The 18,827-nt window shown below is 48.2% G+C and overlaps 8 protein-coding genes across 8 annotated transcripts; 2 read left to right on the top strand and 6 right to left on the bottom strand.

Annotated features, from left to right (window-relative positions):
• Positions 1 to 44: 44 nt before the first annotated feature.
• M438DRAFT_283170 (uncharacterized protein) lies at positions 45 to 2,325 on the bottom strand (the record flags this gene model as incomplete). Its single annotated transcript, XM_029901365.1, has 5 exons — positions 45 to 492; positions 554 to 1,117; positions 1,175 to 1,387; positions 1,458 to 1,798; positions 1,849 to 2,325. The coding sequence occupies 5 exons, from the start codon at positions 2,323 to 2,325 to the stop codon at positions 45 to 47; spliced, it is 2,043 nt and encodes a 680-aa protein (XP_029755949.1).
• Positions 2,326 to 2,440: 115 nt separating this feature from the next.
• On the bottom strand, positions 2,441 to 6,805 carry M438DRAFT_327649 (uncharacterized protein; the record flags this gene model as incomplete). Its single annotated transcript, XM_029903181.1, has 4 exons — positions 6,579 to 6,805; positions 6,265 to 6,513; positions 5,199 to 5,250; positions 2,441 to 2,959 (listed from the first exon to the last, which is right to left on the bottom strand). Exons 1-4 carry the CDS (start codon positions 6,746 to 6,748, stop codon positions 2,441 to 2,443), a joined length of 990 nt encoding a protein of 329 aa, XP_029755948.1. The 5' UTR covers positions 6,749 to 6,805.
• A 741-nt stretch (positions 6,806 to 7,546) lies between these two features.
• On the bottom strand, positions 7,547 to 8,664 carry M438DRAFT_339537 (uncharacterized protein; the record flags this gene model as incomplete). The annotated part of the gene is made up of 2 exons (XM_029904226.1): positions 7,547 to 8,413; positions 8,467 to 8,664. 2 exons carry the CDS (start codon positions 8,662 to 8,664, stop codon positions 7,547 to 7,549), a joined length of 1,065 nt encoding a protein of 354 aa, XP_029755947.1.
• Positions 8,665 to 9,893: 1,229 nt separating this feature from the next.
• M438DRAFT_378013 (uncharacterized protein) lies at positions 9,894 to 10,870 on the top strand (the record flags this gene model as incomplete). The annotated part of the gene is made up of 2 exons (XM_029908766.1): positions 9,894 to 9,918; positions 9,981 to 10,870. The coding sequence occupies 2 exons, from the start codon at positions 9,894 to 9,896 to the stop codon at positions 10,868 to 10,870; spliced, it is 915 nt and encodes a 304-aa protein (XP_029755946.1).
• M438DRAFT_141750 (uncharacterized protein) lies at positions 10,805 to 11,599 on the top strand. Its single transcript, XM_029898894.1, has 2 exons — positions 10,805 to 11,222; positions 11,464 to 11,599. Exons 1-2 carry the CDS (start codon positions 10,982 to 10,984, stop codon positions 11,511 to 11,513), a joined length of 291 nt encoding a protein of 96 aa, XP_029755945.1. The 5' UTR covers positions 10,805 to 10,981; the 3' UTR covers positions 11,514 to 11,599.
• A 340-nt stretch (positions 11,600 to 11,939) lies between these two features.
• Positions 11,940 to 13,980, bottom strand: M438DRAFT_409278 (uncharacterized protein). Its single transcript, XM_029910006.1, has 2 exons — positions 13,780 to 13,980; positions 11,940 to 13,712 (listed from the first exon to the last, which is right to left on the bottom strand). The coding sequence occupies exons 1-2, from the start codon at positions 13,783 to 13,785 to the stop codon at positions 12,063 to 12,065; spliced, it is 1,656 nt and encodes a 551-aa protein (XP_029755944.1). The 5' UTR covers positions 13,786 to 13,980; the 3' UTR covers positions 11,940 to 12,062.
• A 408-nt stretch (positions 13,981 to 14,388) lies between these two features.
• Positions 14,389 to 15,696, bottom strand: M438DRAFT_349468 (uncharacterized protein). Its single transcript, XM_029906404.1, has 4 exons — positions 15,250 to 15,696; positions 15,162 to 15,190; positions 14,967 to 15,107; positions 14,389 to 14,910 (listed from the first exon to the last, which is right to left on the bottom strand). The coding sequence occupies exons 1-4, from the start codon at positions 15,383 to 15,385 to the stop codon at positions 14,578 to 14,580; spliced, it is 639 nt and encodes a 212-aa protein (XP_029755943.1). The 5' UTR covers positions 15,386 to 15,696; the 3' UTR covers positions 14,389 to 14,577.
• A 67-nt stretch (positions 15,697 to 15,763) lies between these two features.
• M438DRAFT_369233 (putative glycosyl hydrolase) lies at positions 15,764 to 18,750 on the bottom strand (the record flags this gene model as incomplete). Its single annotated transcript, XM_029908099.1, has 3 exons — positions 15,764 to 18,378; positions 18,431 to 18,529; positions 18,579 to 18,750. 3 exons carry the CDS (start codon positions 18,748 to 18,750, stop codon positions 16,223 to 16,225), a joined length of 2,427 nt encoding a protein of 808 aa, XP_029755942.1. The 3' UTR covers positions 15,764 to 16,222.
• Positions 18,751 to 18,827: the final 77 nt, after the last annotated feature.

Here is an 18,827-nt window from a genome sequence, read left to right as displayed (position 1 = left end):
TACTTTGTATACTATACATTATCCTGGTCTTGTTGTTGTTTTAATCAAGCCTGCTTAACTCCCTCGAACAACCCATGCCGACTAAAATCAACAACACCTACTAAATTTTCAACACTCTTAACCAAATGATCCAACTTATGCGTAATCATACTGGAAATAATCTCCGTCACAGCATAAGTGGAATAGCCTAGTTCCAGCATATGCCTCATGTGCAAGATATCCGGGTCCAACTCCTTGAGCTTCTGTGACAGCAAAAAAGGCTCCATTGATTGTGTCTTTGCGGGAAGTGGTCTACCAGTGTCCAAGGCAGAAGAAAGCTGTGATAGGACCAGAGTCACCCTCTGCTCGGTGGGCTCGATTGGTAGGATCAGCTCGGCAAGATCTTGTAGCCAGCGACGGCTACGTTGAGAGTGATGGAAGTAGTGGTTTGTGGGGCCATCGATGGACCATACTTCGGTGGAATAGGAAAGTAGTGACATGTAATCCAGGAGTCTGCGTGGTGGAAGTGTGAGTAACACAGACGATATCATGATATGGGACTATATTGACTTACACAGTAAGCTGGGACAGGATGTCCTCGAACATTGCTATGGGGAAGCGACCACCGAGACTGGGCTCGTACTTCTGAAGGTAGACGTTGTGCTTTGCGGTCGCTGTGAGTACCATAATTTTGTTGAACATGGCTCTCCGTGTGTTGGACAGAACATGACCTCGACTTGCCTTGTCGTTCGAATCGCCCTCCGCGCCTCGCAATCTGGTCTTGATGGTAACATGCACCACAGCGTGATAGTTCGCAAGCAAGTGCATAATCCTTGCCACATCTCTACGCAAGAACCCTCGGGCTGTGATCGGGTAAGGCAGATATGTCCAGAAGATCGACACAACAGTTCCCCAGAGCACACAAGCTACGCGCATGGCTGCAACATCAAACGCGGGATAGAAGTAGACGCCCGTAGAAGTCGCGGCCGCTACACCAATCTTTGCGACTTGCAATTCGTAGCCAATGGACAACACTTCTGTGATCAAGATGACTAGCCAGCCAATAAAGTACTTGGGCCACTTGATCAAGAAGTACATCTGGAGGAACGAGAAGAACCACATGAACACAATGACACCACTGGCAATACGTTAGTGGACAGGAATCAAATGTTCCTTGAGTGGGGAGTCAACTCACGCAACATGGCCGTTCGGAATGTACCACACGAGGTAACATATTATCAATGCCGCGAATGAGCCAAGAATACGAAGCATGTAAGAAACTCCAGATTGTCCTGCCGACATGTTGGCTCCAATGGCAGCAATGATGACTGGCCAGATAAGTCGGTAATGCGTGAAGATGAATTGAGTCTGATGGAGATATGCAAGGATAGCGCAGGACATTGTTGCACTGTAAACAATAGCCAGTAAGCAAAAACGTGAGTCGAAACAAAGAAAGAAAGAAAGATGAGTTGACTTACCAGCCTGATCTGAAGCCAAAACCCAACTCGGGTCCTTTCAAGAATTGTTGGAAGCGTCTGATTTTGACTCCAAACCTTTCAAATGCATTGGTGGGTGGAAGATGATCAATGTCATCAGTAGACCGGCCGGAAGTTCCGTATAGCATGTCTTTCTCTTCTCTTGAGCTTGGCCGGTCGTCATCAGCAAGCGCTTGATCCGCTGTATCCCAGATAGACAGAGTCCAGCGTCTCACTCTCGAAAACGACGGCACAATGAGACGATTGCGCGACATGACACCTTCAGCAACGAGGCGGTCGGAAAATTTACTAAGCTCAAGCACTGCTATTCCGGTGGTGTAAAGCTATGTGGAATGTCAATTTGCAGTCTTCATCTAAGATGAGTAGTTCGTACCATGTGTTGAATGTACAGGATCAGAAACAGCTGCTGGCGATCGATGGGTACGCGCGCTGAATCCGGATCTTGACCAAAGTCGCGAGAAGCACAAGACTGCAGTTCCTCCATTTGGTCCGGTGAGAGACCTTTACTGTTGGCCCACGCATTCAGAGCTTCAATTCTTCCGGCCGAGAACTCATTCAGCATCTCTTCCAGATGTTTAGAAAAATTTGCGTCGCTGGGTCTGACTTTTCCGCCCTCAGCTTCGGTGTCGATTTTAGCCTTATCATCGGCCTTTGGGGATTTAGTTACGAGCTCGAGTTGTATGGTGGTGTGTTCGATGCCGTTGCGGATAGCCTCAACCATGGAGTTGACCGGCTCGATTAGAGCATCGATGGATCGTCGCCATACCGCCTCGGAATCATCTTGATCATGCTTTGAGGAGCGCGTGGTGGCACTAGATCCGCTGCTGACTGGGTTGTCGATTCCGAACATAGGTTTCCATCCTCCATCGCTACCAATATGTTTCAATATCTCGGGCATATGGGCGATGCCACCCCTACCAGAAGGTCAGTATATTCATCATACATCATGAGAATTGCAGCTGAGCTTACAGGGGCATGAGAACTTTGCGACATAGATCACTGATGGCAGTAAAGTCCCTTGCTCTTTGTTTCCCCCATGCAATCTCCCTTTTCGCCATGGCGAGTTCGTGGCGCATCTTCGTATAAGCCGCCTTTACTTCCGCCATTTTCTGTATCATCGCTGTACCATCTCGGACCGCTTGCATCTTTTCTGGCTCGTCAAGCTTCACACCATGTGTCAGAACAGGGAAAAAGGTCGGAGCCTTTTGCAGATTGGCGAGATATGATCTAGTCTCTTCAAGCACATCACGTACTCCATGAAGGTACTTCTTTTGTACCTTGAACATTTCTGTTCGGCAAGAGACAGGATAGATGATGATGCCTGACACGAAGGAGATGGCAATTCCGGTGTAATAGCATTTTGTCGTGAGGTAGATCAGATCCCAGCATTGCGCCCAGGTCTCGAAGCGGGAACAAGAAGTGAGCTGGACGATGACGAAGATGTTGTACAGAATCGTGGGGATAAGAAGGGCTGGGTATCGTGCCTAGATACTGTTGGACAACATGATGTTAAAGAACAGCCAGACACCGGTTATCGCTAGTGAGAATATCAGAAGTCTGGTCATGATCAAATAACACGAGCACTACTAACCACTCTGCGACAGACTAGATGATACATGATATTAGCATAAATCCAAGGTCGTTTCATGTTATATTAGAGCTCTAGGCTTACATGTCATATATGTTAGAAATGTTATACATCCGTGTCAATGTTAGTCCCTTCTAGTAGCACCTCGCTGTCGTCGTCCTCTATAATAGGTAGGTCTACGATGTCGAAATCTAGAGTCTTCTACTACTGCTTAAGACACTCGATATCGCGTAGACTAGCTACTAAGAGGTGAGCTCTATCCTACGACATAGTTTGTCGATAACTACTAAACACCCTCTCGGACTTAGTAGACATTAGATTAATTAAGAGGACGTTAATGGCTATGCGAGAGAGGTTTAGATAGAGCTACTACTACTAGCCCTTAAGCTACTAGTAAATTAGCGAGGTAACTAGCACGGCAGGTCCTTTAATAAAGTGCTCGAGCTCGTCTCTAATACGTACTAATAGTTCGATAGAGTGTTACCCTCTAGATGTCGACATTATCTATCTCTATTATAACCTCCTCTTATATAGCTAGGCTAGCTTAACCGTTATAGCTTATTCTCTAGAGTGCCCTAACCTTCTTAAGGGAGTCTCTCTACTACTCGACTAGCTAATATCTCTTAAAATAGGTCTTACGGAGGGTTAGGTAGAGGAGGAAGGCAGTAGCGTAGGTAGGTATGTTATCGGTTATAAAGTGCTACTTCTTAAAGGCGTATCGGCTCGAGGTAATAGCTATAAGGAGTATAGGATCGGAAGTAGCTCTATTCTGCCATTTATTGTAATGCTCGTAAAGGAAGTTAAAGTTAATTATAACCTATAGATATTAGCATTTGTATAGTAATTAAAGAGGCGTACATTAACTTAATCGAGAGTAGCCTAATTGCCTTTATAGTCCTTTATAATGCGTAGTAATAGTAAGAGGAAGGTAACGGTATGTTAGAGTAGCTTCTAATAGTTAAAGGTAAGGAAGTAACCGCTTAAATCGTCGTTTTCCTTCTACTATTTAGTAATAGTTTCTCTTATAGCAAGCGCGCGCTAGATTATAGCGAGCTAGCTATGCTATCGAGTAGTGTTATTAACGACAGGTAATAGGCTAGTTATAGTAATAAAATCACGTATACGCTAGCGTAACGATTTTACCTAGTCGAAGAAGGCGCGTATAAAGGTAATTGCTTAGGAAGACGACTAACTAGTACTACTCTAGTTAGCGAGGACTCTAGTTATATCCTTACCCTCCTTAGTAGCAGCTATAGTAGTAGTAATAGCCTCTTATAAGCTAGTCGAGAAGAAGGCTTACGAAATAAGGTTAACTTAATGTCTAAAATAGCGAGTTCGGTATTAAACTGCGTCCTAAAAGTAGCCTTCCCGCTCTAACAATTTAGATAATTTAGATATTATAGTATCGTTAGCAGTAGCGTTATCTATAGTTATATAGCTAAGGTTGCCTACAATACTATAAGTCTTAATAGTTTTAAGCATCTAAGGAGCAGTCTTAGTGCTAGTATAGCCCTCTAGCAATTTAGCGAGTTTAAGAAGGGCCTTATTTAAGGTGCCGTCTTATCTAACAAATCGAGTAGTAATAGCGAGGAGCTTAAGGTAACTATAATTTAATGTCTATCTATCGTAGGTAAGGTAGATTAAAGAGCGAGATGTTATAAGCAACTCCTTAAGCTACTCTTAATAGAAGATATACTGTTTTTTAATATGCCTTACGACAGTATAATGCGACTTAATAAGTAGTTCTAAACCGCTAGGAATGAACGTATCGATAAGGGCTCTAAGGCGTAGATCTAACGTAGTTCTAAAGGATAGATTAGATCTAGTAATGTAAGCAATTAGACGCTTATTAATAAGGACCTTATTAACATCTCTAATAGTTCGAGGAGTAAGAGGGACTACTTTATCCCTAAAGTAAGTAAGGATATTAGCTTAAGTAGGGGTTAGTATACTAGTAAGGCGGATGCTATACTTATTAATAAGGTAGGACCTAATATTAGTATAGTTCTCTAACCTATAGTTACTAGGACATCTTGCACCTATACCGTAATACTAGTACCTCTAGCCCTTATCGTTACGCTCTACTTCTTATAGTTTCCTTACTCTTCTATAGCTCTAAAGGACATTAGTGTTACCTCGAGACTTCTTCTTCTTAGGAATTCTACGATATACGGTCTTAGGTTATAACTTAGTATTAGTCGAGTCCGATACGGTGCTCTATAGAGGAGTAATAACCTAAGTAAGAGGTAAAGGTAAAGGTAATAAGGGAGGTAAGAGTCTTCTACGTATATAAGGAGGCTCGGTAGGAGTAGGTTAATTAGTAGGGCGCTTAGTAAGGAAGGATTATAGAGCTTAAGAAGGCATTAGATTATTTAGGTCTTATAAGTCCTACGAGGCTCGAGTCTCTTAAGACTCTATAGCTACTATAAGAAGAGAGAGTCCTTATAACTAAGGGTCCTTCTCGTAGAGTAAGTAGTTAATAGAGCTAAGTTCGCTAACTATAGGCAAAGTTTTACGGACTACGATATAAGAGAGGGTACCTATTAACATATTAGTTAATATAAGGGTATAAATAGCGGAAAAGAGAGGAAATAATGCGTTATATATAATAGGAAATAGCTTTTATACGTATCTAAGTAGTAGAAGATTATAGATGTAAGCGAGGATTAATGTTAGAAATTCCGCAAATTTGTTAATGTTAGTAGTTAGGTTAATGTAGATTTGCTTTAGGAATTAATGCGCGCGCAATAACAAGTAGCTAGCGACGCTTAGGCATTAGTTGCTAAGTGCGACAAATTCTAAGGCTCTAATTAGCTAGATCTTATCTTGGAGATAAGATCTATTACTCCGATTAGCCGGCTTCGTGTCGCGTTCGTATAAAATTTGCGCGTTGCTCCTAGTAAAGCTCTACGCAATGTCGAGCGAGCGTAGAGCTCGCCTTTAAGCAGTTCGCTTAACCTAGAGGCTTAATTTTGACGCCGAAGTTACTAAGGGGTTTACCCTGCTTTAGAAATTCAATGGCGACAACGAGCACTCTAAAAGGCCTTTTTTGCTAGTTAAATCGTGTATTATATGTGTACGTACATAGAGGTTTATTTCAATGTATAGGACGTACATATGTATAGCTATTTGACCGATTTATGTATATATATGTCAAAATAATGTCATGTATTATCCAGTCTGCTCTGCGAAGAGTTGTACGAATGCAGTCCTTGCGGGTCAGTATGAAAACGAGCCTGCAGCCCGGACCAGGTAGCGAGCATCATGGAAGAAATGGCGATGGCTGTAAAGGCGCATATAGTAAAGGTCATCTGGATCAACTCTGCACGTGGTAAGAGGTTGACAGTGACAACTGCGATGATGGAAACCAGAAATCCCAAAGACGAGTACACCTCTGACACAGCCGTGCTTTGATAGATGGCCAGTGAAATGGCAACCGGGACAGATCCTCTAGAGACTTGTTAGACCGAATTCAAGCTCATATCTGCATGCCATAATGCATGCCATCATCTTACTTGAACATTAGACATGCCACTTCGAAGTCAATTCCAAGGCTCTTCCACACTGCCTTCAGGCGTCGCCCTATGCTGTTGGACATTCTGGCGCTTTGATGACAACTAGTTGAATCAGAATGCCAGGAGAATTTAACTGGGATGATGGACCTTATCACCAGGATCGAACTCATGAATGATGGCAGTATCAATGTTGACTACCAAGTACACGCTAGGAGGAACACTCGGCATGGATCCGTCGGAAGGAGTACTACATCGTCGCATATCGGTACGAGCGGGAAAGGTATTTTCATGGCGATGAAGCTGAAGTCCTATTTCAGCCACCTTTAACGTGCTGCGAATAATCTTGAGTGGACAAGGCCTTGGAGTTGATTCGGCCGAAGATGAATAGTCTTTCGGAAACGGCATCCGATCCTCTCGGAAGAAGTTCGCGCCCGACTTTCAGGATTTCTCGAGCCTTCCAGGATCTCACCTCGCTCACCTCGGAATCAGACATCGCACTAGTACGTGAACGCATGTCGGAGGAGATGCTCCAGAGTACGTTGCAGGCGGCAGGACTCTGCACTTCAAGAGTCTGTGAAAAGCTGTTTTGTTGCGGCCCTCCGTGAATCAGTCCATTTTGCGTCTGCTTCCGGCGTTTTGATGACTCGGGACATCACCAAGGAGCGGAATCAATGAGAGCCCAGTAGTTTAACAAGATAGGGGGAGTGGAACACAATGCTCTCGTTTACAACAGTACAAATTTGGGTTAACGGTCAGAAAAGCAGAGAACGGTTTGACACAGGAAGCATGAGCAACGGGATGTATTATCAGCTAATTTGCATGCAGAATGTGATGAAAGACCATAAGGGTCGAGCAACAGCATGCAATGACCGCAAAAAGCGTAGTGTAATCGCAGAACAATGACGAGCATTGGAACTCACCAGAGAGCAAAACAGCAGAACGGCAGCAATCCTCCGGGAGAAGAAAATCTACTCAGGGCCGTCGGATGCCTCCTCAACGGCAACGGCAACCTCGGCAGGGTGCTCGACGGGCTTGTCGGTAGGCTTGACCGAGAACTTGAGGTTGGCCATGAAGGACTTCTTGCGCTTGATGTAATCCTTCTCCTTGTTCTTGATCTCCTCGACTGAGCCAAAGCAGATATCCTTGATCTTGAGAACATCCTTGGCAGCAACCTTCCCATGAGCACTGTCAACAGCATCGGCCCACCATTGAATGTCTTCCCAGAACTTGTCTCCACCGTGCATGTGGCGGTTACCGTCGGTCTTGCCAACGATGATGCGGTCGAGGAGGATAGACTTGATGTTGGTGGCCGAGGTGAGCATCGCAAAGACGTGGTGGAGGTCCTTGGCGCAGATGTTCCAGTCAGCCCAGCCACGAAGAACGATGTGACGCAGCAACATGCGGTTGATAGGACTGATACGAGCAAGGAACAGTTGCAGAGTGGCGGGGGTGGCGAAGTGGAACTTCTGACCATAGAAGAAGGGGAGAGCCTCATCTCTGAAAGCCTTACAGACGCGCAAGAGGACGGGCTGGAGCGAGGTGCGCTTCTGCTCGTTGGTCTTCTCATGCTTGACAAGAATCTTGTGAGAACCCCAGCGAGTGGGCTTCTTGACCGTGTAACCGCGGAAGAAGTTGCGACCATGGCCTTTGCTGGCATAGGTGAGCTCCCTGGCGGACTCGACGAGGGCTTCCTTGTAGATCATGACGCGGATCTCTGGAGGCAGGTCCATGAAGGGGAAGGGGACATCCTTGATCTTCTTAGCCTTGTTGGCCTTCTTTGCCTTCTTGGCTGCCTTCTTCTTCTTCAGCGCCTTCTCCTGGGCCTTCATCTTTCTCTGTGCAGTCACATGTTAGACGCTGGATTGCTGCGCATTCGTTCGGTGCCTACCTTGTCGGTGGTGAACTCATCGGCGTCGGGCTCGCCGTCAGAGCTGTCGGAGTCGGAGTCCGGTGACTGGTCGTCGACAGGCTCGGCGGCGGCTTCGACCTCGATAGGGTCATCTTCCACAGCGATGTCGTCGTCAAGCTCGGTAGGCTCAACGTAGTTGACTTGAGCGCGGTTGCGCTTAGGGCGAGCGGTCGACATGCCGGGATGGTGAAAGTGGATGTCGGGGTAAGGAATTAGGAAGCGGGTGCGCAAGTAAAAGCGATGTTGCAGAAATTGCGAATAATAAGAGTCAGACATGCCGAGCATCTAACGCCGCTTCTCGGCCTTGTGAAATTGAAAACTCCGTGTTGTTCTCAGAGTTCGAGTGAGGGTCTCAAGTGGCAGCTACGTGCAACAACTCATAATTCGACGTGGTCGCCGAGCATTTGGAAAGCGTGGACCGCCTCGGGTTGGCAGCGAGACGTACGACGATCTGGTTATACCGAAGATTCGTAGGGAGCTTACAAGACCGCGGTGTCGAATTTATAGCTGCTAACAGAGCTCAAGATATTGTATGACGGACTCGGGTCTGGCGGGGTGGCCTATCGTATTCTAGATCAGCATATCCCAGGATCTGTTGCGATTCTGTTCTTTTAGCATGCTACATTGCTTTGAATGAGATGGGCATGCGATCGAGACATCAGAACGTCGAGGCTTCGATGGCTTTGTCAACAACCTGACATTTTGACGTCCAGGCCAGCTCAGAAGTTAGCGTCCCGAAACCTCCTACTAGAAGTTCAAGATTGTAAGCTTTAGATCTCATTGCAGAGTGTGTTCTCCATATTGAGACATGGCCAAAGAGGGCTCGTCACAACAACAAGATAAGTCTCTCAATGAAGGATTCGGCGCATCTCGGAAGGACTTTGCGTGTCGACATTAGTTGGGTACTTCCTGTGGTTAAGATATCGAGACCAGACGATATGGACTAGACCTGGCTGGGTACTCATATGGCAAGAGCAAGAGTATTGATAGCATGGTAAGATCAAGGCTTCCCAATATGGTGGACTGCAACATGGAGAGGGCCACCAAGAAGCACTGTGGTTTTCAAGACGAATCTGACTGCTAAATGGGAATGGCGGCTACAGCGGCTCTCACCGGGCGTGCCATAATCTGTCAAAAGCATCTTGCAATTTGATGCGTTCGTTTGAGCAGGTGGTGAAGCTGGTAAGTCAGGAAGGAGCAATCGAGGTGTGGGTTATGTGGCAGTTTGCATTGTTTGCATCACCATCTCCCCAGCTTTGGCCATCAAGGGACAAGTTTACATTCATCCACTCGCATCCCCCACTTGATCACGCTATTCCTCAATTCACAACCAACTCACCGCCTCGTATTCTACTGCAACCAAGTATTCTCATTTCATCGTATCCAAACAACACGCGACTGCAACCATGGACCCCTACTCATCAGAAGGAGGTACAACAACAGCCCCTCAGCCCTAAACACAGCTCCTGAGCACCCGTCTAACCTTTGATCAGAGCTGGTGAACATGCACACAGCCTTCGTCCAAGGCCAATATCAACAAGTCATCGACTTCGACACGTCAATCTTCAGCGCTCCTAACCAGCCCTCTGCCCAAATCCTCAAATACCGCGCCCAACTCGCCCTGCAAGATTATGATTCCGTATCGTCTTCCATCTCCTCCTCGGACGCTTCCTCAGACCCTTCTCTCGCTGCCGTAAAGGTCTACGCTTCGTACGCTGCTTCATCTTTCACCTCCGACTCCGCCGTATCGCAAGCCGAATCCCTGTCGCAGAGCAACAGCGACAACCTCTCAGTCCAGCTTCTTTGCGGTGCCGTCCTCGCCCGTGCAGGCAAGACCGACGAAGCCATCGCTCTTCTCTCCCAACACCAAGGCAGTCTTGATGCCGTAGCCATGTCGACCCAGATTCACCTTAGCAATAACCGCGCCGACCTCGCAGCAAAGGAAGCAAAGTCCGCTCGCTCATTCGCACAAGACGCACTGCTTGTCAATTTGGCAGAGAGCTGGATCAGTCTCCGTGAAGGGGGTGACGCAAAGTACCAACAAGCATTTTATGTGTTTGAAGAGTTGGCCCAGGCACCTGGTTCGTCCGCTGTCACATCATTGGTCGCACAAGCAGTGTCAGAGTTACATTTGGGCAGATACCCAGAGGCCGAGACTGCCTTGCAACAGGCTCTGGATGTCGAGCCTGAGAACACCACCGCATTGGCCAACGCTGTCGTTCTGTTTACCGCCACAGGGGATGTCGAAAGAGCCGCTGAGATGAAGAAGAAACTACAAGGTACCAAGGGTGGTGAGGAGACTGAGCTTCTCCAAGGTCTTGCAGCCAAGAAGGAAGCCTTCGATGCAGCATGCGAGAAGTACCAGCCCAAGTTCGAGCCCTAGTCTGGTTTACCTATACTGCTACAGAAGAGGCTACAGAAAAGCTGCCAGTTCAAGCTAGATATAAAGCGGTTTGAAAAGAATCAGGAGGAATGGCGAAAGTACGAAAGAGACATGAAGCGTTATGAAGAGTCTCGAGAGAAGCGGCTGAAGCACAACGAGAACACGAGGCAGCGGAAACGGCAGGAGGGAGAGAGGCTGGAGAGGGAAAGGCTGGAGCAGAAAAGGCTAGAGCAGGAAAGGCGCTCGGGCAATATCATCAAAAGAGGACTTTTCAACACCCAGGAATTTGTGAATTCATTCGAACCAGAAGATTTCTCTTCGATCGGCGAAATTCTACATGAGACCGGTCAAGGTATGAAAGCAGCATGGAAGGATATCATCAGGTAACCCCATAAGTGAGGAAACCCACACACCCAAGCACACAATGTTACCTTTTTTTTCGTCTCTTCTGCAGTTCCTTAACAACAGTCCGTCCTCTTCACAGGGCAAACAAAGATCATTTTGCAGTTTTCCCCCCCTCTTTTACCCTTCTGGTGAGTTGAGTATAGTGTTGCTTGCGTTTCCTGAAGCACCTAGTTGACGATATCCAAAAGACAGACTTTCTGTATCCAAACATGCTTTTGCCCCATCTTCGACAAAATGATGACTTTCTGTGTGGATTCTGAAGGGGAGGTGGTTATTGTGTTTTTTCTTCTGTTTTGAGGTTAAAGTTATACGGTTTATAAGTTTATAAGTTTATAGTCTACAGTTTCATAGGTTTAGGGTGCGTTACCAGTGTTGATGGGTATATCTTGTAATTCTGATATGAGAGATTTCATGGTTTGAGGTTTTTGTGTTTTAGTTGGTTTATATTGGGAAAAGTGTTTTCCGTGAGCGAGCGAGCGACTTTGGTGTTTGAGTCAAAGGGGGAGGTTATGAGAATAGTATCTGTAATGATTGATCTTACGCCTATGATGCTTGATGCGAATACGCAAATCCCAATGCCCACAACGCGATGAATGCAAAAGCAAATGCACACGCAACCCATCCCTTTCCAACAATGCGATGTGTAGAGAGAACCAGAAACCAACCCACCTTAGGAAGATAGATGCACCACAGGATCCCACCAGACCTCGACTTTGTAGACTCTTTTCCTCTACTGTTCATAAATTCTCCTCTCTCCTGACCTTGACCTTGACCTCTTCAACACACATCACCATCTCGCCCCCTTGATCTCAAAGAATCCTCCAAAATCACCTCTATTCCAACGCTCGATATCCCCACCACAAAGCCTCCACAATTTCCTCTCCAACGCTTTTTCTTTGACCTCTTTCGGAGACTGAGATTGAGATTTACGGATCTTATCCTGTAATTGCTCCACCGGCTCCAGAATCACACTGCTGAGGTCTTGATGTTGGGCGACAGAAGAAGGAGCAGCGTGGAAAGAGGAGCTTGCTGGGGAGACGGGACGTTGAGGTGTAGCTACTGGAGATGGTCTTCTCGAAGCCTTGAGTTGAGGTATCGGAGGTAGATCTTGTCGGGGTGTCATTTTTGGCTTACGACGAAGAGTGCGTGCTTGTCGTGTAGCCAATCTTTTGTTAGCCGCGACAGCGGACCTGCGTTTTGGCAATTCAAACGACGCTTCAATCTCCGTATCCGGTTCTGTTTCCGTGCCTAGGTCGAATGTGACGTTTGGCTCTAGTAGGGAGGATGAGTCCATGATACTAGGGGTGTTTTGAGCTTCTCTGGGTGCGGTGAATTGGAGTTGACGTGCTGCTCCTGCGCGGCTGCTTTCTGCTCTACTCGGTTCCGGGCGTGCGGGAGGGGGGAATGAGAAATCCGCTCGTTTCTTCGGACTCTTCTTCGGTGAAGGTGGGTATTCGATGCTGAGGTTGCTAGGGTCGCGAGTTTGCTTTTGAGGGCTCTTTTTGGGTGAGGGTGGGTATTCTGCTTCCGAGTCTGTCATTGAGACGTCGACCAGAGGTGCTGGAGGAGGTCCTTGGCGTCGTGGTGATAGTCGGGGGATTGGATCCATGATTGGGGATGTGTCTCGCTCGGCGGGTAGGAGTTCGGATGAGTCGTCTGCCATGATAGGGGTGGCGTTTGGTGCAGGGAGACGGACAGCACCAAAGACATCATCTCTGGCAAATTGACGCACGAAGGGCCGTGAAGGTGCTGATGCTCGAGTAACAGGCGGTGGAGGCGGCGTGTCTGCTCTCGTCGCTTTCCTCCCACTCTCGACCGGCGTCCCCATCATCTCTCTCGGCAAAGGCGTTCCTCTCCTCCTCGCCCTTCGCGCAGACCCCAAATTCAGCGCCGAATCTTTACGTTCCAGGTCCTCCTTCTCTTCACCCCTACTCTGTGCTTCCGCCACAGCCTCCTTGAGGTGTTTCGGCACAGCAGATTGGAACTTGGTCATCATCCTCGCCCTCTTCTCAAACTGCCCCCAATCCCCTTGCTCCAGAAACATACCCGCCTCAGCATTCAACGCACTACTCGCGTTCGGCTGCACCAACAAACAAGCAATCGTCACCAACACATCCCTCAAAGTCAACTTGACATCCCAATCCCTCTTCAACGTCTCCACACAAACAGCTCCAGTCCTGTCGTCCACATTCGGATGGAAAATCTTGTCGCGAAAATATGCTTTTGGCGGTTCCTGAGGATATGTGGTTGGGATCTTGAGATGCAATTTGAAGACGCCGTGTTCGTATGGTGTGGCTTTTGGTCCTGCGAGTAATATGTCTAGGGATGTGAGGTCGGATTCTGATGGTGCTGAGGGGTCGAAGAGGTAGTTTGGTGGTAGTGGGTTGTTGTGTAGAGCTGCATGATCGCCGGCTAGACGACGCAATGAACGTGAGTTCTTTTTTCCAATCACAAAAGTCAGCTTGTCATATACTCCAATGGACCCAATTCGAAATTGTGTTTACCATCATTTTCAGAAATCTGGTCGTCAATGCTCGTCTCTGTCCACACCTAAAAATGTGCTTCTTTCACAAAACCAATGCAATGCGCAGGCCCTCAGGATATTCCAGTATCAATTCTCGAAGAATACTTCGGTTCGCAACACAATCTAGGTTTTCGGGTGTTTGCTGTTTCTGATAATCCCTGTTGCAGCTTGCTTGTTGCTGATGTTGCGAGATTTGTTGTTTGTTATGCCTTGTTTGTTCTAGACTTTCCCGCACGCGCGCGCTTGAGGCGGAAGTCGCGGGCTTTCAATTTGCCCCATTTTTGGAACAACGCCAAGAGCCATGTTTTGGGTTTACCGTGATGGTTTTGAAGCAGCGATAGGTAGTATGCTACTAGGTTGACGGATATCCTGTTGATGTTTCAAGAGGTATGGGCGAGTTGCTGATGGTCGTCAAGCCGGTCGGTCTTCTGACATGTCTGGATTCAGCGTCCTCTCAATCTCAAGTAGTCAAAAGTGTAACTCGATGCTTGTGAAAAAGCGTTCATTACTGCGTATGTCGTGTACACTAAATATACACTATGGATCAATGTGTCCATCATCGTCCAAAAAGAGGACTTGTAGCCCATAAACCCCAGTACTCAGAAGATACCACTTCCTTTCACTACTCCATCCCAAAAAAACGCCTGTAATAGTTGTAGATAAAAGATTCCCATATCCATGTCGGATAGTTCCCAGTCCCATTCCCTGCCTTTCCCGGTAGGCCAATCCAGATTGATGCCCTGTATTCCAGAGTCCAAAGAAATTATGATCAAGTTGATTACTCGTCGCTTGACTTGTCAGTCATAGGCTTCAATTCAGCACCTTGACCGCTTTGACCTCGCTTACGACCGCTGCCGAAGTGGAAACCATGGTGACTTGATGTAGGTCTGCTATCTGAACCATCGTCGTTGCTGTCTGTCAGGCGCGACAAGAAACCACGCTTCTTCGGCTTGGGGTCCTCAAGACCGACATCCTCGAAGCCTTCGTCAGCGGTTGGTAGAGGTCTGTTGAGGGCCAGAGAACTGCGTGGGGGCTGGCGGTGGTATGATGAGTCGAGAGATTGACGGGGACGGCCTTCGGGCGGGATGACGGGAGAGCGTGCTGAGATGTCCTGTAGACAGACAATTAGCCTTTGATAAAATGTGTTTGTGAGAAATAACGACGTACAAAGGAACGTCTGTATGAGTCGAAAGATTCTCTAGAAATGTTGAAAGGCTCATCGCTGAGCATGGCGCGGTGGTTGGTAGAAGAGTTGGTGGAGCTGTTTGACTTGGTCGACCAGAAGTTCTTGCGCTCGGTGGGTGATGGCTGGGAAGGTCGCGTCAGCAATGGAACGGAAGTGTAGGGAGAGATGGTGCATACAGGAAGATAGACGCCGCTGTCGTTGATTTCTACATCACATGTCAGTCCAATGGGCAGATGAAACATGGTCGTCCGGGCGCATGCTAACCACTCAGCTTGTACTCAGCAGGCTCCTTGATGTCAATTGAGCGCGGGGCAGAGACATTGCGACGAGGCTCGGGTTGCGGCTCGACGGCGCGCGCAGCGTCCTCGGTGCGACGGAAGGGATTCCTGATGATGGGCATGATTGCGGAGATGCGACGGCGGCTTGTTTATTTGTTGAGCAATATAGAGTGGGCTGGGAGATGCGGCGGCCGTGCGGGGTCACTGTGCGATAGTCGATGCTGGCAGATGGATGATGGCGGTATAGTTGGTTGAGAGGATTGAATGTTAGAGATGGTTTGAAGTGGAAAGAAAGATCAAGGTGACCTTGATTCTTGGCTTGGTGTGGCTGCTGCGGAGAAAGGTAACCTCGATTTGGCGCAAAGATGATGCGAATGGGCTGATCTTGTTCCGAGCATTCCACCTTGATTGGCCCAGTCGTGACCACGCCGGCTGCAGGACAAGCCGTTCTCCTTCACGCCCAAGGGCCGCTCACGTTGGTGTCGCATATTGTCCTTATTAGACTTTCCGTTGTCGCTCTCAACTGTTCCCGTCGGAACCATCGAAATCACTGGAATGCCTTTGAGCCTTTTTGCTTCTGCTATTTGAAACATTACATAGGTGGCTAAGTCAATCAAGCATTTCTCAACCTCGCGCTTCTACAGCTTGCCTCTAACAATCAAAACTGATCACAACACAGGAAGTAGCTGCAGAACGCTCTTTGTTCCTTTGTTCTGCCATGCATCGACTTGGAACTTCCATGGCAGCCACGCTGCCCAAGCCTCGGCACACGGCAGCCACAAAGCCCCTTCCATCCGTTCTCGAATCAAATCTGCCGGCGCACGGGAAAACGTTCTTTTACGCAATCGATTGGCTTTGCTTATATACAAGTGCTTTTGCTAGCTAAAATACATTAAAAATACTACAACGCTGATCGTTTTATCGTATCATCTTCCCTCTCTCCAATTTCATAGACGAGATTAGATGCTGAGGCTACCGGTAAGCTGGATATCGAGTACACTCTTGCCGACATAGATGGGGTAGTTGCCAGATTGCAGGCGCCATTGTTGGCTGACAACATCCCACTCGCTCAGGTCACGTCTGGTGAGGTCGAAATGGAAGTTGACGCTCTTGCCGGGTTGGACACCTTGCTTGTTGAATCCACGAAGGACCTTGGCAGGGCCACCAGGGATGTTGATGTACAGCTGAGCGACCTCAGAGGCAGTGACTGAGCCAGTGTTGATGATGGTGCAGTCGACAGTAGCAATGACATCCCACAGGGATGCAACACCACCCTGAGCGATGGGGCTGCTAGGAGGGTACTCGGCAGTACTGACATTGCTGAGAACCTTGCTCTGCAGCGACGAGTAGTTGAAGGTTGTGTAAGTCAAACCATATCCGAACTCGAAGCGAGGAGTAATGTTCTGGGCGATGAAAGCCTTGTAGTCAATGTAGACACCCTCGGTGAAGTTGTCCTGGGTGTAGTAGTTGCTGGTGTTGTCGGGAGTGAGGTGGTGCAGCAGGTTGCCGTAATCAGCAGGCTTCTTGGCGACAGTGTAAGGCATGCGACCACTAGGCGACTGCTTTCCGTAGAGAACCTCGACCAAAGCCTTGCCCGAATCTTGTCCGGGAAGATGTGCGTAGACGATGGCAGTAACGTTGGGGTTCGAGTACCATGCGTCAATGGTGCGAATACCAGCATTGTGAAGAATGACCATAGTGTTGTTGCACTGAGCAGCGACGTTCAGAACAATGTCGTCTGAGTACTCATCCTCCAGGTAAGGACGGTCATAAGACTCGGTGGCGAAAGCGTTGATGAAGACAAGGCAGGCCTCAGATCCTCTCTGGACGACGGGATTCTGGCTGTGGAAGTCCCACTGGAGCCAAGTGTCATCCTGCATTGCTTGCTCGGTGATGGCACTGAACGGATCGCTGATGTAAGCAGGCTGAGCAGCACCAGAGCCACCGCCAGTTACCATGGTTCCGTTCATGGCGATACCGGGCAGGTTCTCAGAAGGAATGGATGAAGGGCTGACAAACAGCATAAGAAGTTCACTGCTGTTAACACCGCTGACGGGCGAGAATCCGAAGTTGGACAGGGTGAAGGCGGGCGAGTTGTCGGGAGTGTAGCTGGAAGGTGCGATACCATCATAACCGAAGAGCGAGATGAAGCCGGGAGCCTTCAGGGGAAGAGCGTTGTTGACGTTCTTGACAAGAACATGACCTTCAACAGCAGTTTGGAAGGTGCTAGGCTTAGAGGCAGGGTCGCGAGCATTGACGTACTCGTGAGGAAGGGTCAGGTTGACAGGCATGCCGTGGCCAGGGTATTGCCACTCGGCAAGATGGTACCAAGAAGCGACGATACGAGTGGCCATGTCATCAAGTCTGGTGGAAGCGAGAGATCCGTTGGTAACGGCCTGGCTCAAGTTGCCGTTCATCCAGTAGGCTGAGCTAGGCATAGCCATATCGAGACCAGCATCAGCACTGGCAACACCGGAGTGCTGAGCACCCCAATCAGAGACAATGAAACCCTCAAAGCCAAGCTCTCCCTTGAAGAGGCCGTTCATGACCTTGGAGTTCTGGCATCCGTAAGAGTTGTTGGCTCTCTGGTATGAGCACATGGCTGATCCGACTCCAGCGTGGACAGCGTCCTGGAAAGGCCACATGTACATTTCGTGCATGGTCTTGTCGTCGATGTTGGCAGACATCGAGGCGTTGACTCCAGCAGGGTTACGGTCGAGCTCCTGCTCGTTTCCGATAAGATGCTTGATGCATGAAACCACATTGTTCTGCATGCCTCTGACAGTCTCAAAAGTCAGACTACCAGCAAGGTAAGGGTCGTTGCTGAAACCTTCCCAGTTTCTGCCACCTTCGGCAACGCGACCAAGAGGACCAACGACGGGTCCGAGGAGGACGTTGACACCCTTAGCCTTGAACTCTGCACCCATGTAGTGGGCTCTCTGGTATGCGAGGTTGCGGTTCCAGGTAGCTCCGACGTGTACACCCGAAGCAAAACCAGTGACACCATCTGTACCACGGAGACCGTTTCCAGCATCGCTGAGACAGAGACCAGGGAAACCAACTCTGGGTACAGAGCCGCTGTTACCACCACAGCCATTTGTCTTCGAGGTGTAACCTATATTTGTTGGTCACTTGGAAAACATTGAATCTTGTCTCATGCCACTCACCATATGTGATGTTGTTCTTCTCGTAGTCGGTCATTGAAGCGACCAAGGTCTTTGCTTTTGCATAAGCAGTGGCCCACTCATCTCTGCCTGCTCCTTGAGCTGCGACTGGTCAGTATGAAGACTTCTTGAATGTCTAGATTAAACGTACGAGTAGGATACACTGGAGGAGATCTTCCATATGACCAGAACTTCTCAAGGTTGGCCAACTCAGCAGTCAATTTAGCTTGAGCAGCTGCAGTAGCATTATATGTTGAGTTCTGAGCAGAGGTAATATCTGCGAGGGCCAGCGCAACGGCCAGCAGCTCCGTGGTGAAACGCATGATGAAGAAGCCTTTGGATCAGACCGGTACAATCTCTTGTCGATATGCAAGGCGTTGGCTGTTGCTGGTGGATTACA

This window comes from Aureobasidium pullulans (genome assembly GCF_000721785.1).
Source record: "Aureobasidium pullulans EXF-150 unplaced genomic scaffold scaffold_30, whole genome shotgun sequence".
NCBI lineage: Eukaryota > Fungi > Ascomycota > Dothideomycetes > Dothideales > Saccotheciaceae > Aureobasidium > Aureobasidium pullulans.
The sequence above is the reverse complement of the archived record's forward strand: the minus strand, read 5'-3'. Positions and strand labels throughout refer to the sequence as shown.

What these genes read in the sequence shown, in the direction of transcription:
- M438DRAFT_141750 (XM_029898894.1), top strand. Translation starts at nt 10,982, where the DNA reads ATGAAGCGTTATGAAGAGTCTCGAGAGAAGCGGCTGAAGCACAACGAG. An exon ending in TCTACATGAGACCGGTCAAG is followed by an intron (nt 11,223 to 11,463) that starts GTATGAAAGCAG and finishes GATATCCAAAAG; the next exon opens with ACAGACTTTCTGTATCCAAA.
- M438DRAFT_349468 (XM_029906404.1), bottom strand. Translation starts at nt 15,385, where the DNA reads ATGCCCATCATCAGGAATCCCTTCCGTCGCACCGAGGACGCTGCGCGC. An exon ending in ACAGCGGCGTCTATCTTCCT is followed by an intron (nt 15,108 to 15,161) that starts GTATGCACCATC and finishes CGACCTTCCCAG; the next exon opens with CCATCACCCACCGAGCGCAA. An exon ending in ACTCATACAGACGTTCCTTT is followed by an intron (nt 14,911 to 14,966) that starts GTACGTCGTTAT and finishes GTCTGTCTACAG; the next exon opens with GACATCTCAGCACGCTCTCC.